Consider the following 17,337-nt stretch of genomic DNA (forward strand, 5'->3'; position numbering starts at 1 on the left):
GGATAATCCGTCATTGGGTGTATGGATTATTCTTAATCATTCAAATGGTGGCACGTGTTAACTTCGGTTTGAATGAATAATATAGCACGGTGTGAAGATAGCTGGGTCTGAGGCTGACCAATGGGACATAAGCTTGAACCTAAATCCAAGATTGATGCTGAAATTCTCACGTGACAACCCGCCCACGGTATTGAACTGGAAGTCAGATAGTATTCCCTGGATAATAAAGATTCATCTTGTATCTAGAGTGACAAATATTATCTGAAAAACATCATATGACTTTTGCTGCACGTGACTTTATTTACTGTTTGGATATTTCGTGGAATATCAGCGAATACGTGTGCACAGTGATTTTTAGTGTGCACCTGTGACAGAGACTTGGAGCTCCTGGAGATCGATGCAATGGACAAGCTCGAATAATAATAAATAACGGGATATATGGGTTCATTCGTTTATGTTCGTGGACGAACGGGAGAGAGAATACATATGTACTTGATGTACAGACGATTGAACATTATATGTATTTGGGTTAAAGCTGTGTATGTATGAGTACTTGTGTTTTCATTTTTTGTTGAGCATTGTTGCACTGTGAAAATAAGAGAAATGTGGGGCTAGTGTATGAGCGGTTCTTCAACTTATAATGCCTCTGATCAACAGACTCTTTGCTTCGAGAAAAAATATTAAAACTAATGCTGATTGTAAATTGCCAGTGGACATTGGTACAGGATTTCGTATCAGGTGAGCTGTCACTTCGTCTCTTTTAGGAATTTAATTATTCTCTATTTGAGAATTTATTTATAATCAACTGATGAACATTCAATTAAAATATGTAATAGATCACCTGTAGAGTTGATCGATTTGATAAATCATAACCTTTTTGGATGAAGCGCCAGTTGATTGTGAATATCCAAATTGAATAGATTATTGAGGTGTTTTATTTCGTAGGAATACATTGAATTTTGGAGCAGATCAGATAAGAATTCTTTTATTTCGTGAGTGCGAATGGCGAGGTAGAAAGTTACTGTTCGATTCTGTCACTGCTGGAAGAAATAATGAATCGAGCTCAACAACTTGCAACGGAGCAAACACATCGTGTCCCAGGAGTGGAAATGGACTTCCTCACGAGGTGAATAAAGCCATCAAGACTTCCCTCAATCCACAATCAATAATATTTTATTCGTTTCAGTGTGAGAAAGGGGTCTGCGATAACGTAAATCTCCTGAGTGAAATGGTATTTGGAACAGTAGCAATGACATACAGAGGAACCCTCTTCAAAATCCACACATTAGAATTCCCACGTTGTATCATGTGCACCAAAGTATTTCCAGCACCAGACCACGTGATTCGCCGAAGCAACGATAAATTCGCGGATGATACCCTTAGAATATCATTCTTAAATAACAACAACAGTCATATCAACAGGAATGACTCAATTTCGAGTAATGGAAGTACTCGAAACACCTTGTCATATCCCAGTTCAGGAAATATCTCTGGCAATATTTCCGGCAACAGCTTGAGAAAGAGCTCGACGTCTTCGAGCACTTGCAGTGGCTGGGATTTCGAGGTGCCCTTATTCCCAGCGTCACCTCAACCAGAAAATAATTCAAAACAATCACTGGACTCCAACAGCAACAGCACATCGTCATCAGGTTTTGGTAGTTATCCAAGTCTACGAAGAAGATGGCTACGAGCTGTATCAACATCCCTAAATCACACGGACATAAATCATCAGATGGACGATATTCTTGGGTTACAAGTTTGCGGAGACAACAGTGCACAATCATTATCGATCTCCACGTGCGATGATATTTACGAATCCAACAGAGGCCGGCATAAAACAAGATTGGGGCTCACCATAATGATTAAGCTGACACCCGACAGAGAGAAGGAGATGGAGCTCAGGCTGTTTGAACATGCATCGCAATTGGAGGCAATATTGGACAGGCTCTGCCAGACGTGTCTGAATACTGGAAAACAGAGGGGACTCATTGAACGACTGCATCAAGCCTCTTTTCGTTGCACCTGGTGGTTGCTGCGATTACTCGTCACCAAGAAGGACAACGAAAAAGGCGACGGATTGTCCATATGGCACGAGATTATTCTCAATAAATCGATGTCAATGGACAGGCGAAACAGTTTGCTTTATCGAAATTTTCAGCAGATGTGTCAGCTGCTGGATACAGTCGACACTAAATCGACGAATTTTTTTTTAAGTAGTCTCATTACGGCGGTATTGACTTATCACCTGGGGTGGGTCAACAGCGCTATGTCACTGGAGGAAAAAAAATGGCTGGAGGCTGTGAGGACGAGGTATCCTTGCAATCCGCTGTGGATACAGTTGAGCGACTTGTATGGAACCCTGGGGAACCCATCGAAGAGGGTCCACACGATTGTCACCGGGGATGCAAGCAAATTAGACTTGATTGATGGAATACTGAAGTTTCTTTCGTATTTTATTCGCAGTGCTATTGTTAAAAGGCATGATTTTTATCGGAGTACTTCAGGGGAGGATATCCAAGAGAGTATTCGAATTATTGAAAAGAAAATGAAGAGGGTAGTTTCACCCTTTTCACCCTCCATGGCATCGGCCTCGTCCTCGTCATCGTCCTCCTCTGCGTCTTCGTATTCCTCTCGTCTTCCTAGATCCACGTCTCTACGATCTCTCGTAAATGTCAGCTCGACGGGTTCGTCCATCGGTTGCTTGAAGAAAAAAACAACCGAGACGAGCAAAACATTGAATAAGTCGTGTGCAATTAAAAAAAGTGATGACTCCAACATTCCAAGATTGAAAAAAACCATAAGTTTACATAGAAATCTTGATTTAGAGAGCTTGAATTGTATGAAACTGGAGGATAAATTAGCATTGAAGTTAGACTCGTGCCAGGATGATTTGGATGGAACGGATAAGGATGTAAATAATTCGAGTCCAGTGAAGATTGTTGTGAATAGTGATAAAAACATGACGAATGCATTGACACTGGATGAATTTGTTGACAAATCGGACTTGAGGAGCTCTCAATTATTCGTCACATCCTCGAAAACAATACCATCGATATACCTTCAGAATGATTTCGACGTGATGAAAGAGGTCAGTCAGAATGCCAATGCCACCGACGAGACGGATGTGTACTTTTCCCAAATTGAGTACGAGAGTGATAAACAGAGTCAGGTTTTTTTCACTGTTGGTGGTGATGAGAAGAGCGCTGACGTCAAACCAGAAGTGCAAAGTAATCAAAATTGCAGCTGTCAATGCTCGTTTGCATTTACACGAGTACCGAGCACTTCAGCTCAACTGCCGGAAGGGGTATTGCGGAAAATTCTTCAGAGAAATTTTCCCGAGTCTTCCAAAAGCATTCAACGGCCTGGAACGTCGTTGAGTAAAGACAGATCATTCGGGGTGACATGTCCAAAATGTAATGGTTCGAATGGAAATGGAAATTACGAAAATAGTAAGCTCCTATTAGAAACACCGACGAATGCCACTGAAGTTTTGAGGACATGTGGAGTATCGACTATTGGGATACGACGGAGTCGTCGAGCTGACGGTCTCGAGAAACTTTTGGAGGATAATAACTTCATCGAATTGCCAATGCCAAGGTCCAACAATGATACATCAGTGGAAAATCAGAAAGAATTTGAAGAAATTTCTGGATACACCGATACACTTTTGCAGAGGGCAATGAAAAAATTGGAGGGAGAAATAGTATCGCCAGACCTGCAGTACACAGCAGGACTTATAATCCAGGGTTTGATAAAAAAATCCAATCAAAGTAGTAGCAAAGTAAAAAAAGAGATGAATCCACCAGCGATGGACAGTCGATTATCAGAGTTGCTGGACGACATCAGTATATCCAGCAGATACCCTTTTTTCGATTGCTCGATATCGGAGACTCTCTGTATCGTTGCGGATATCGATAATTGGCAAGTTGGACTCATCTCCAACACTTCGCCCAACGCTGCACCATTGCCTGTTGGCATGTCAAGGCTAGTCTCTCGAATGCTAGAAGCATTCCTCTACTTATGGACAAGGGACAAATCATCAATCCACTGTTTCACTATTCTCGAATCGAAAATGCGAGAGATGTGGCTCAGAAGTGGCGCTTTAGCCCAGATGATTATGACAATGGACGTCTGCAGCATCAATCTCGATAGTTTAACTAGTGCTCTGGACCTAGATGCTGCAGATGTACCACTTTTACTAGCCGTCGCCACGACACACTCTCCACAAATTGCCCAGAGAATCGGCTTCACGTACACTTGAATAAATTAAAACGAAAAAATACACTGAGAAGAAATTTGTACATACGTTAAATATCGTTAGTGATTCTCATGCCAAATAATTGATTCAATTTCAATCGCAAGTGATTTCACACTCAAGTGATGCTGTCCCACTCTATCGTGAAATGAGGATTGTAAAAATATAATAAATTACTTTTTATACTACGCATTTCTCCTCATTATAATCGGAGGAAACAAAACGAACGAGAAAAAAGTGAATGCCTGATTACAATTCCATCTGTGATTTTGTCTTCAGTCATTTTTTTATTTTATCCACTTTTTGGGGTTGGAAAAATTGAAAATTCTATTGGAAACATGGAAATTTGCCCTCCGCCGTGGTGATTACCGACGATTATTTCCAATTATTCATAAATCTAGATAATTAACTCGTGAATTTGATTTTCTCGCAGCCCTCAATTGAATTCGCACCGGCCAATAACTCTGGTGAAAAAGGCCATTTGCGTATGTTCAATGAATCTATTACCAATCACTCGAATTACTCCTCATAATTCAATGCAATCTAAATAGGTGGATCATGGTGGTAATTGCAATTGTTGCTGCTGCTGTGCGTCCAAGAAGAAATTATTCAAGTACGTGCAGCCAGAAGTGCCAAAATCCTTCGCGCCGATTCGCGTACGCATTTCAACATTAAAAAATTATAAGGACTCTCATTTATTCGCATAAATGAATCCTTGATTGATATTTAGACCTATTGGAAAAGCGGCAGTCCAATGGAAAGATATACAACTTACGAAAGGTCATATTGGCGGCAAGACCCAACGTCCTCCAGAGTAAAACCTTTTAAACACCAAGTTTCACTGACTGTTGGCGATGGACCTATAACCGACGATACAACTCACCGAGTACTTGCATTTGAGTCCCATGTATCTGGATTAAAATTGATGTATCCTTTCATTGACCTTCTAGCTGAGTTACCTGGGCAATTGGTGCCTGCGTCAATCCGAGCCCCATATGGTACCGTGTGATAAGCAATGGCTTGGGAGAGGACCAATGGAAAATGCCACGACAAACAGATGCGATTACACCTGGAAATTGTTACCCAGACGAATGCCTTTGAAAAATCGGGAGAACTTATGCTTTCCAAATGCCAACCTCTCAAGTAACTTATAAAATAATATCTCATTCCCCTCTATTTATCGACTCCAGGAGAAAATGCGATAAACCTTTTTTATCAGACATTTAATCACCAACAAAAAAGGTTCTCCAAAATTTTCATCTTGAGCCGATAGCTTTCGGGATAAATCGTTAATTGAGGGAAATGGTAAACAAGATTTATATCGCGATGGAATTTTATTAATGAAATAATTGATGAATTGAGGTGACACGACTTATAAACTCAGTTATTATGGATCTGGATGTACAATCCCCGTCAGCTCCTTCAAGCCTATTAGAAAATATATGAAAGGGAATGTTCCATTTGAAGAATGCACGACCTATAAGCTGAGCTATTGGCCCAACGAGGTCCAGACGAAAGTACGAAAGAGATTTTTTAATTCACCCTCTGACAGTAATAATTATTGATGTTGATTGATGTTGCTTTCGATTCTTGAATAGCCCCCCAAGAAGAAAGTCAAATACTATCCGCCCTTAACGGCATTAGACGGTTGTACCACTTATGGTTTGAGCTATTGGCCCAGCAGACAACCGAGGCGTAAACCCATCCTCACAAAAAATACAGAGAACATATTAAACGCCGGCTGTTGCTCCGACGAAAACACAACGTATAATTTGAGTTATTTCGGGTGTGGAGGTGCTAGACGGATGCCAATCAGGCCTTCTCCATCTACGAAATTATCTACATGCCCACTGTCCCACGACACAATTCACAGAGTACAATTAATCTCTTGTTCTTTGCCATGGCACAATGTTGCTGGATTTCTCGTCCACTCCTCTCTAATATTTATTTCGAAATTAATTTTTTAACATCAATAGATGAGTTATTTGGGAAATTGGTGCGTCACCCCAGAGGTCCCCGTCATACCCTGCCCTACGTCGTGGTCTGGGAGGGGTCCAATTCAGGACTTGACAACGCAAAAAGAAAGTTTCATTTGGAAATCCTCTGCACCTGGTCTTCCCATTCTTCCACGAAATAATCTGCGACCCTCTGACCAACCACTCGAAGGCAAATCCAAAATACTCTCCATACACTTCACGAATTTATTCCAATACCAGTTTTATATTTATAAAACAATTATAAAAATTCAGAGAGCCAATCTAATCGATATCTTTCAAGACAGAGTCGATGTAGAATTCACATCTCTCAGATGTTGAATAGATTATAATCTGTCGGTTGTATTTTCAATTACAACAGGCTGTACAACGCAGAGATTATCGTATTTCCCAAATGACTTGAAGGATCTCACGAAAAATAAATCATTCAAGCCGATCCGAGTGTACAAACCATTTGATATACCAGCGGAAAATGAGACGACGATGAGACTGAGTTATCAGCCAGTCGAGACTCCAATTCCCACCAACCATTCACCAAAACAAATATACAAAAAACCGCTGACACCTTCAAATGACAATACAACGTACCATTTGAGGTAAATTTCCTTCATTAGAGAAGAAAAAAAAAATTGAAATTGCCATTCTCTCATTGGTATGTATATTCATACAGCTATTTGCCTCCCGGAAAAGTGGAGGAGTTGGATTGCGTCCCTCAGTGCAGATCGTAGTAATGGATTTTTCAATTCCTCACTGATCTCCCTCGTGGCAATTCATCTTTTACCCCCCCAACAATTGCCGAGGATCCACTAATATTATTTGATGCTATAAATTATCGTCGGAGACTGAACGACTGATGTGCCCGAGGTGAAGAGGAAAGTTTCATAGCACAGGTCATTGATACGCCAGCTTCTGAAATCTTCATGCATCTGCAATCGCGAAGGCCATGTGAAAGTAACAGTGCCTTCCTCACTGCTCGGATGTTCTCACATATATTTATATGAAATCTTACGAAATAGTGCATCCCATGCAGGACAAGGCGTAAAAATGTGAACCTTTGTTGATCAAATCAATAACCAGTTAGATCATTTTAATTTATGTCCGTACACTCGAAAGATCGGGTGATTGTACATTTTTACTGTAAATATATCAAAAGAGAAATCTCGAAAGCTCAAAATGGCGAATTTTTCATCTCCCCGACGCGCAATTTTCGAGGCTTCGATACGCATCATCAGTTGCCGGTAATTACCAAAAAATAATCCTTGTGAATTGCGATTCATGTAATCCCTAGCTATTTACGTTCATAATTCATGAACTCCTCAGAATGGAGGTGGTAAAGTGAGAGTCCGTATAAAAGCTGATTTCTTTCCTCTTGCAGGACACAGTACTTTGTGTTTCTTGAGTGAATCTCTTCGAATAAAGTTTCAAATTATTTTCCACGTCCACCGATATTTTGTATTTTCGCGGTTTTAAATTATCGAGTGAAAAATCATTTTCAAAAAACATTTTCCCGCAAGGAATTAAATATGAAATTTTTGGTAAGTTCAATTTCCATTATTCTATCAATTCCTATTCCAATAATTAACATCATAATTTGACATTCAATTACAAGTATAGCCGCCAATTATTCCATTTTTTGATTTGCAATTTCGATGGTATAAATAATGAAGAGTAATTACGGGTGAATAAAACTGTTTCGTGCTGGATATTAATTAAAACGAGAGAACTAACGAAATACCGGAAATGGGAGATCCAAATGATATGCAAGGATGGCGAGATAAAAATGGCGCTCTGGGGACGAATTGTTTAACAGGTCAGGAGTTAAATGACCCGGGCTGGCATTTTACTTTTCACTTTCACTCATCTCCAGTGTGATCTCCCTTCTTCGATTCGACCACTGACGCAAATCGACAAATGGAATAAAATCTCCCGGATTTATAGTGAACCGATGCCAATGAATTATTCACTCGACAATTGATTGGCATTATCGAATATTAGAGCTATCCAATCGCTGATTACATCTCTTATGCCAGGTTTTAGTAACAATTATCGGCACGGTAGTCGGCCAGAATTTCCATCCAGGTCGGCAGCAACATTCACCCCAACAGGCGCAATCAGGACAGTACCAGGAGGAGCAGAGGTCACAAAATAATGACAGACAATTCAGTACAACTACATACGTGCCCATTCTGCAGTGGAACAAAGAGCAGGAGCACGATGGAACCTATAGAACGAGGTTGAGACAAATTCCGTCAAAAGACCTCCAAAATTTATCAATTTTAATTTCAATGGCAATTAATTATCGCTATTTTTCCATTTTTTCATTGTGTCTAAATATGTATTTTGATATTTGTCCGATCTAGTTATGAGACTGGGAATAATATTGTTGCGGAAGAGAGTGGATACGTAAAGACCATCGGAGAAGGTGAGAACAAGGCAGAAGCTCTGGTGCAACAGGGGAGTTACTCCTACACCAGCCCCGAGGGCCAACTAATCACTGTGCATTACACAGCCGATGAAACGGGCTTCCATGCCACTGGAGAACACATTCCCACCCCTCCCCCAGTGAGTGAAGAGATCCAGAAGGGTCTGGATCTGATTTACGCTGGGATACGCCAGCAGGAGGTAAACAATAACTTGTCAATAAAATATTCGTGCAGATGTGAATTTTTTGGATTTTTAAGGAAACCGATGCTCGGGAAGCAGCTCAAAAAGCTCAACAACCCTTCAACCAGCAGATTGATCGGCAACAGGACAATAAAAATTATCGTTTATAAATTTTACATCTGAAAGACAAAACCACTTTGAAATACTTAAGAATCATTGGATAACCAGTCAGTTTATGAATTATTTATCAAATATTATAGTAGGAAGTGTCTGACTTTCAATATTTCTTTATCACCTTCTCTGAAACATCATCAGCCGCTGATAAACCACGATTCAATAATACTGTTATGTAATTACTGATGCAATACAGACGAATTTTATCCAATAGTTTTCTCTTTGTAACCTTTTTGCTGAAAATATCAATTGGAATGTTTGTTTTGGGTTGAACGTCCATTATATCATTCAAGAATATTTTTATTCTTCAAATGGAGTGTTATCGTAATAAATGATCACATTAAGGAGTCAGTTGGTGTCGACGGACTTTCTAGTTACTTTTAATGACTATTTCTCTAATTCCACACTGAAAATGTTACGTGTATAGCAAAAATTAGTGAATAAATATAATGATAAACTGAGAGATTTCGCGTATGTCAGAGTCGAAGAGGTAGAAAATATTGTCCATCTATTTACATACTAATAATACCCGCCTTGAGGCCAGAATTCATTTTTAACGTGAATTTTTCAACTACGAAACACTAACATAAAATAATTCACCACCAATTATGAAAATGCATTGTGGCCATCAAGGCGATGAGAGTGTATTTCTCAACTAAAAAACTTATTGGTGCTTCAATTGATCCGTTAACAATGGATTGATCCTAGCAACTGACGTATTAATGGCCGATGGGTCAGTCCCCGTGGCCACGAAAATTTGATTTATGTTAAATGAAAATTGATTCAATGAAAGCTTGAATATTCGTCGCGATTACACAGAAAAGAAAAAGTTAAATAGAATAATATTAAGTAGACTATATCAATAACATCCAATGACTCTCCACGGATTATTAATTGGGATGAGGATGAATTTTAATCTGACGAGTTGATCGGTGAGGGATCGTAGGGTGTCGCAGCGAAGCCGACGTATCGGTTATTCTTTTTATGAATAAATCCGTTGTCGCCATCAGCTTTATAATAAACGACCCTTCGAATTCCGAAAGGATCGACGTACCCGAAGGAGCCGATGCTCTCACCAGGTTTCTGTTGCTCTTCATGGTATTGTCTCTTCAAATAATACTGAAATCCGTCAGAAACGGTGTGAGTCCCATCATACCGAGGATATTCCTCGTAAATCGGACCGCTATCCTGGAAGCTGTCAGATCTGTCCCGTATCTGGTTCCTCCTTCCCTTCCCTGGGTTCAATCGTCCCGGTCGGTATTGCCTGCCGATTGCTGGAACTCCAGCTATTGTTCTCGATCTACTAGCTATTGGAGTATTTCTGTAATCGTTTAACGGCGGCTCGATCTCCAGGGCTGGCCCCGATCGAGGGAAATAATTCTTCGAGTACACGGGCTGTTGATAATTCCTCAAGGGCTTCGTCAGCTCGTTGTAACTCTCGTCGGGGGTAATCGGGGGATTCGTTCGTTGAGTATTGCTTCGATAATTTGGTTTTGGTACGTTACCCTCGATGCTGTTGTCGGAAAATTCCTGGAGCTTCGTCTGCCTGTGAATCATCCCAAATAAATTCAATTAAATTCACCAAATGAATTCCCCTCGTATTTTTCATTATCGAAGAATTAATTTTTACCTGAATGGATTTGGTGGTCGTCTGGGTTTCACCAGAACTCCAGTCTGAGCTGGAATACGTCGGCTTATTGCGACAGCATCTCCAATGGGTTTATCTTTCCCCACGAAAATAGTCTTAGATCTGAGAATTGTTCATTCATCATAAATATCTTTGAAATATTTTTACTCTACCCCTGGGGGAAATTTTCAGGGAATATTCCTGGATTTTCTCACTGACCTGAGTATTCTGTACCCATTGCTATCAGCAATGTAGTCTTTAATCCTCAAATACCCGAGAGGATCTAGCCATCCCTCGGTGCCAATGACAGTCCCATCCTCCAGTCTCTTCTCTTTCCTGAATTGTCCATTGAGTGTCTGATACCGAAAATACCTCTCAGGCCCCTCATCCGTTTGGATGTGGTACTGGGTCTGAGGATCGGCATTCCATCCACTTCTTTCCGCTTCTATTTCGTCTGGGGTCAGACCATAAACTGAGATCTACCCAAAAAAATAACGGGAAATAATCAATAAATAATGGATTAACCATTAAATTATTTCATTAGACTCAGGGACAGACGTCGTAATTATTCCAGATGTTGGGCGGGTCCAAGGATCTTCGCTTTTGTTATAATGATTTATTCATTGAGATCAAGTACATCGGTATTCAATATTCCCCGACAGCGGTAAATTAGTGGGTGCGAGGCCTCAAAACACAAGGATGCAATTCTCGAGGATAAATTCATTAGATGTAAATGTTGCGCAATGGAATACCGTGCGAGAATTGTTCGAGGTGAATTTTTCGGCAATAACTCAATGGCCTAATATGGCGCCAGGTCTGTTAGGTTTTATTACTTCTTGGTCAGAGACATGTGCGTGGGTTTGCGAAAGTCTTACCAGTCGAGAGGTCCATATAAAGAGGCCTCATATGACTGGTCGTCTTTCTTACCGTTGGATAATACCCATTCGCAAAATTCGATTCGACACGTCTTTAATCCGCGAAAAAAAAATGGGAAAGAACGTCAGATATCGATTCGCACTTGAAAGAATTGCCGACCAAAAAAAAAATGATTATGAAATACAGAGAGTATTAAGAGATGGAACGAATACTTCACGAATTGGCATCTCATAATTTACGAGTTCGAAATACTAATTCACGATTTTAATGTCGCCGTAATTAGCTTGAATGGAAAACTCGGAAATAATTCTTCAGAACACGTATTTTACGATTTGTTTTTTGTTCTCGTATCTCCTCAATCGGGTTTTTCCTGAAAATCCGCATTAGGTTCTAATTATGACAATTATACTGCTCTAGAAGTCGATCCCGTTAGTCGCTCCCTTGATTGACCGCGATAATTAATCCCATTAAAAAATACCTGACGATTCTTCTCGCAACAAAAAACGAAATTCAGAAAAAAAAGAGGACTAGTATCTAGAGCAACGCCGAATGATCTGGAAATGGATATAATATTTTTTTCAATGCATTTAGTCCATAAAAAATTATCTCTTGTGCACTTCGAGAAAATAAATATGATTTCCAGTATATTGTATCGACAAGAGACTAGTGTGCATCGGAATGACAATTTATTGCAATTGCATATGCAAAAAACATTACGTGATGAGAATCAATCCCTCTGATTCATTGAGAATCTCCGTCTTGAGAGTTTCTCATAATCCCAGGGCTGATTATGTCGCACGGTCAGACAATAATCACCTCATTACACGGCTGATGGAAAAGTCATGCTCATCAGTGGCTGACAGTGTCCATCAGCCCAAAACACGATAGCTCTTCACTTTCACGGGGGAGCGGAAGCCAAGTTTCTATTTTTGATCATAACCATCATAACTGTAAGCAACGCTCACTGAATTGAAATAGGGGAATAACGATGAGCAACGATGTGAATCATGCCTTGGCCTCTCCCGATACATTAAATTGCAATTGACACACTTGTCGATCATCATCTTGAATGTAAAGCGACGAGATTAGTTGGAAAATCCAGCGAACAATGAACGATCCACTGTGATTGCACTGTTAGAAATTATATGAACCTTCAGTCGCACCGCCCCAGGAATTTCCAATTAAATGATATTCAACTCACTCGCAACGGAAAACCCAAAAAATGAAATTGCTCATGAAAATTGAATTTGAAATCTAATTAGACATTCGATGCATTCAAGTGTAATTTTCCGACGTCCCGCAGGGGAATACCCTGTTTATTTTGTTTCACTCGTCACTGGCTTCTAATCGCGATGTTGTCAGTACTGTGGGCGGACTTATTTGACATGAAAAATCAAATGAGCAATTAATAATGGAGGAAAAGGACTGCTGATGGAGTCCTGGCTGATATTGTGAGTCAGAGGTTCAAGATAAGACACGAGGACATGTGTGAGAATCCACACATGACCGCAACCGCCCACTCATCATGAATTGCTATGGCAAACTGAGCAAACCGTAATTGGAAGTGAACAAGTCGTTTTGAATTAGTGGTTGTGTGGGTTCTTGATTGGTCTTATGTTTCTTATTTCGTTGCATACCGCGGCTTTTGAACGCGAATCTGCACTCAACGTTTCAGGATATTCGACAGTGATTTATGATCTCGACCGCATTGTCTGCGTCATTAAAGGGTTGAAGAACACTGCGTGAAATTCATTATCGAGGTCAGTACCGCGTGAATACCTCCGGCCGTTGTTGACGAATTTGTTTATAATTTTCCGGGAATTCATTAATGTAGGATTCTTCGGGATGTTGTGCGGGTAATTGGTACGGATGAAGGTTACGTACTATTAAAATGAGCCAATGCCAATGCGGAATACCGATAGTATTACGTCTACATCGAACTTGACTTATTACATAAATGTAATCTAGGGAATTATAAGGTAACTTGTGGGAAATTCGTTTCCACATGTGGCATTTAAGTTTCAAGTTGTTGGCATTTTATGAACTCTCACGAATTAATCAATCCCAAACTGCTCTGATTTCATGGTCTCACCAGAATTATCTACTACGATTTTCATTAATCAAGTGAACGTGTAATTATGAGGAGAAAAAAAATTAATATTTCATTTACCCCGGCGTTTAATAATCGAGTCTCGACTCTCCCAGAATTTTTACCCTGATATTTTCATAAAAAATGCAATGCATCTTCTGAAAACTTGACTTCAATCTCAAATAAAAAAAAAGTATTGGCAAAATATTTCGCACTTTCTCAGAATGTAATTGAATTAATTAATTCAAATCATTCACAATTTATCTGATTATTGCCGAGTGATTGGATTGGAGAATTGGATTTCGGAGCGATTGATAAATTGTCATTAGAAAAAAAGATAATCTCACCATAATTACGTTGAAAAAAAGTATTATCCAAAAGATGGCCATGGTGAAAATCACATTGATAACTATTCGATTAAGAATACGATAATGTCATTGTTTTCCACAATTAGCTGAAATTTCTGGGTTATTTATTAAATAGTTAACAGCGATTTCTCTTTTTTTCTCGACTTTTATTATTTCTCGATTACAGTGTGTGGATTAACATTCGAAAAGAAACGGGACCGGCTTAGAGAGCTCTCGGTATAAACTCGACACTTGTAAGCCTGAGAATTAACAAGAAAACACTGAAGTGTACAGCGACGTTTCCTCGCTATCACTTGGATTACGAATAGTGTAACACACGTTCTTTCCCTCCACTTTTACACGGGTCCGCCCCAAAGGTATCCGATCTGCTTTTGCAGAGGGGAGATCTGGTGTACAAGTATCAGATCCTCCGGAATCGACTGACGCTTTTAACAGGAGTCGAACACCCATAATGCCCATTGTTTCCTCAACAATGCATCTCTCCTCACCTTCTCATTATCCCCGGTTTATTTAATTATTTCATTCAGCCGTCCCATTCCCCCATTATTCTCTCTCAATTCCAATCGATTGTTTATCATTACTTTTACGTGAGCAAATCTCTATATGAGACCGAGAGTTTTCTCTCTCGTTACCACTACGAATGGGCCGAATTACTTTCACTTTTACGAGCTTATTCAGAGGAGACAGTGCGATACTACGGAGTTATGATATCCCTAGGTTGTTGCCACACGCAATCCGGGGAATGAGACGCTCTTATCGAGATGATATTGAAATTAGATGCTGTTGCTATTTAATGCGTTTTGAAATTCCCCATTTTTGGGTATTACATTTCACCTGTAAAATTCAAAAATTGCGGAAAAATGAGAAAGTCTACTTTTCGAGGGCTTTTATTTTATTACACGTTAAATATGCTCTCCGGGCACGCTACACGTTTATGACACATATGTACACATCATTCATGACACACCTGCGGCGATGAGGATTTTCTAATTTTCATTTTTTTTTTTTTTTGAATTTTGTTATGGCATAAAACCTGAGAAAGTATTGTGGGGGTTGGGGTGTTAGAAATCAAATAACATGATTGAATATGAAGATGGATAATTTATTTTCCTTCTTGATTTTCTCTCAACTCCTTCATTTTTCGCTACAGAATTTTCACATTTTTAGTAGTAAATACAAAAGAGAAAGATAATTCTAACCGTATAATTCAATAAAAAAACGATTCAATTATAAGTCATGTATTTAGGAGTGGCTGAGAATTTAGCATAGGATTTAATAACTTTCCCCACAGCATCGAGGAAGTCCTTCTCAGTAGCAACTTTGCGGCGAGCGCGAATGGCGTACATGCCAGCCTCAGTGCAAACAGATCGAATTTCAGCGCCAGTGCTATTGGGACAGAGACGTGCGAGCAATTCAAATCGAATATCTCGCTCGACACTCATCGAACGTGCGTGAATTTTAAAAATATGGGTCCTCCCTTCCAGGTCAGGCAGGCCGAATTCCACTTTTCGATCAAGTCTTCCAGGACGCATGAGTGCGGGATCGAGGGTATCAGGTCTGTTGGTGGCCATGAGAACCTTGATATTTCCACGAGGATCAAACCTTAAAAAAAAACCAACGAATTACTATTTCCATTCAAATTACGCAACGTATTAATCTGAAACTGATAAAATACCCATCGAGTTGATTAATGAGCTCCAACATCGTACGCTGAACTTCATTGTCTCCACCAGCTCCATCATCAAATCTGGCCCCTCCGATAGCATCGATTTCGTCGAAAAATATCAAGCAAGCCTTCTTGCTCCTTGCCATTTCAAAAAGCTCCCTGACCATTCTGGCACCCTGGGCACATCATCGGTATCAATTTAATATAATTATGATAGAATTCTGATTATAACCACATCGATTATAATAGAATCATCATTTATATTTCCATTGGAAGTTTTAAAGGGACAAAATAATTACCTCTCCCACGTATTTTTGGACGAGTTCAGAACCAATTACACGAATGAAGCAAGCATCTGTTCGATTAGCAACAGCCCGAGCACAAAGTGTCTTCCCAGTACCAGGAGGACCAAAAAGGAGCACCCCTTTTGGTGGCTCAATCCCGAGATTAACGAACTTTTCAGGCTGGGGAATAAATAAATTGGAAAATAATAATTCCATATGATTTTTCACGTTTCGTTGTGATTGGATGAAAAACTCACATGTAAAAGAGGTGTCTCCACGACTTCTCTGAGTTTTTCAATCTGTTCCTTGCACCCACCAACGTCACTGTAAGTGACATCTGGTTTTTCCTCGACCTGCATCATTGTAACTGTGGAATCAATTTTCGGTGGTAAAGGGATATGAATTTGATATTTATTACGATCGACCCCGACTCTCATTCCCTCCTCGATATCAGTGGGTGCCACTGAATCAGCCAGATCAACAACGAACTTGGCGAACTGCTTGACATTTATAATGTACTTGGGATCATCAGAGTCAGCATTGATGATCTTGGTGCAACGTGCCACTTGCAAGGGCTGTTCATTCTGTAAAGTCTGTTTATCTGCAGCTAAATCCCACAGAGCAGGTGGTGCAAGCCCTGTATCAGACTCTTTAATTCCAGTCAATTCATTAACTCGTTTTATTATCGTCTGGATATCCTCCTCCACGGTTTTGATACTCTTCGTGTATTGCCCTTGACCCTGAAAAATCCTCAGGGAGTAAAACGACGTGTTGGGACAATATAATTACAACACCAAAAAATTCACTCACATATGTCTTCAAGAGTTGAATGTCCCCCTCATCCAGAGCTAAATCGTTTTTCAAAATAACAGAATACAAATTATAATATTATTATAATTATAATTTAATTAATAATTGTCAGGAGAAACTCACATTTGATCTCCTTTTCCTCCTTCTCATCGTCTTTGATTTTTCTCATGTCATTTCCCAAATGATCTGGCATTCTGTTGTTGTGGATCGACTTCTCGACGTTTTATTCAGAAAATTATCTCTTCGAATGAAGTATTCTAGGTTATTCCTTTTTTTGTGGATAATACTGAACGATTACAAGCAGTTATTCGGCCAGTGGTGATGCGACATGAAATGCCAAAAATCGGTGATGAGTATCTGAATGGCGAAACTTGAAGGAGCGACGAAGTAGTCCACCATTTTTCCAAGAGAGCTCGCATTATATCTATTTTAACAGCTGATAAAGCAGAATGTCCAGGAAAACCAGTCATCAGCTGCTGCATTCACGTGGTATTTTTAACCGGCGGGAGATTTAAATTTCTCCTGTCACGCCAGATGTTTGTGACTTGAATGTAGAGATAACTAATATTTTTCTCCTCCTCACTAATTCA

At 39.8% G+C, this 17,337-nt stretch overlaps 5 protein-coding genes across 5 annotated transcripts; 3 read left to right on the top strand and 2 right to left on the bottom strand.

Moving 5' to 3' along the window:
- Window positions 1-191: 191 nt before the first annotated feature.
- Window positions 192-4,421, top strand: LOC105264986 (folliculin-interacting protein 1). The gene is made up of 3 exons (XM_011302241.1): window positions 192-738; window positions 946-1,126; window positions 1,187-4,421. The coding sequence occupies exons 1-3, from the start codon at window positions 641-643 to the stop codon at window positions 4,259-4,261; spliced, it is 3,354 nt and encodes a 1,117-aa protein (XP_011300543.1). The 5' UTR covers window positions 192-640; the 3' UTR covers window positions 4,262-4,421.
- Window positions 4,422-4,534: 113 nt separating this feature from the next.
- On the top strand, window positions 4,535-7,744 carry LOC105264985 (protein FAM154A-like). Its single transcript, XM_011302240.1, has 11 exons — window positions 4,535-4,616; window positions 4,689-4,740; window positions 4,807-4,911; window positions 4,986-5,141; window positions 5,206-5,398; window positions 5,618-5,772; window positions 5,854-6,129; window positions 6,232-6,421; window positions 6,611-6,845; window positions 6,920-7,487; window positions 7,625-7,744. Exons 1-10 carry the CDS (start codon window positions 4,594-4,596, stop codon window positions 6,975-6,977), a joined length of 1,443 nt encoding a protein of 480 aa, XP_011300542.1. The 5' UTR covers window positions 4,535-4,593; the 3' UTR covers window positions 6,978-7,487; window positions 7,625-7,744.
- Window positions 7,745-7,749: 5 nt separating this feature from the next.
- Window positions 7,750-9,374, top strand: Cpr49Ah (cuticular protein 49Ah). Its single transcript, XM_011302243.1, has 4 exons — window positions 7,750-7,784; window positions 8,280-8,482; window positions 8,610-8,871; window positions 8,931-9,374. Exons 1-4 carry the CDS (start codon window positions 7,773-7,775, stop codon window positions 9,021-9,023), a joined length of 570 nt encoding a protein of 189 aa, XP_011300545.1. The 5' UTR covers window positions 7,750-7,772; the 3' UTR covers window positions 9,024-9,374.
- Window positions 9,258-14,460, bottom strand: LOC105264987 (uncharacterized). Its single transcript, XM_011302242.1, has 4 exons — window positions 13,967-14,460; window positions 10,874-11,133; window positions 10,658-10,777; window positions 9,258-10,573 (listed from the first exon to the last, which is right to left on the bottom strand). Exons 1-4 carry the CDS (start codon window positions 14,006-14,008, stop codon window positions 9,940-9,942), a joined length of 1,056 nt encoding a protein of 351 aa, XP_011300544.1. The 5' UTR covers window positions 14,009-14,460; the 3' UTR covers window positions 9,258-9,939.
- Window positions 14,461-15,083: 623 nt separating this feature from the next.
- Window positions 15,084-17,089, bottom strand: Rpt1 (26S proteasome regulatory subunit Rpt1). The gene is made up of 6 exons (XM_011302244.1): window positions 16,871-17,089; window positions 16,748-16,785; window positions 16,195-16,677; window positions 15,953-16,117; window positions 15,663-15,829; window positions 15,084-15,589 (listed from the first exon to the last, which is right to left on the bottom strand). Exons 1-6 carry the CDS (start codon window positions 16,938-16,940, stop codon window positions 15,211-15,213), a joined length of 1,302 nt encoding a protein of 433 aa, XP_011300546.1. The 5' UTR covers window positions 16,941-17,089; the 3' UTR covers window positions 15,084-15,210.
- Between the last annotated feature and the right edge of the window lie 248 nt (window positions 17,090-17,337).

Source organism: Fopius arisanus, unplaced genomic scaffold (genome assembly GCF_000806365.1).
Source record: "Fopius arisanus strain USDA-PBARC FA_bdor unplaced genomic scaffold, ASM80636v1 scaffold00026, whole genome shotgun sequence".
Classification (NCBI taxonomy): Eukaryota; Metazoa; Arthropoda; class Insecta; order Hymenoptera; family Braconidae; genus Fopius; species Fopius arisanus.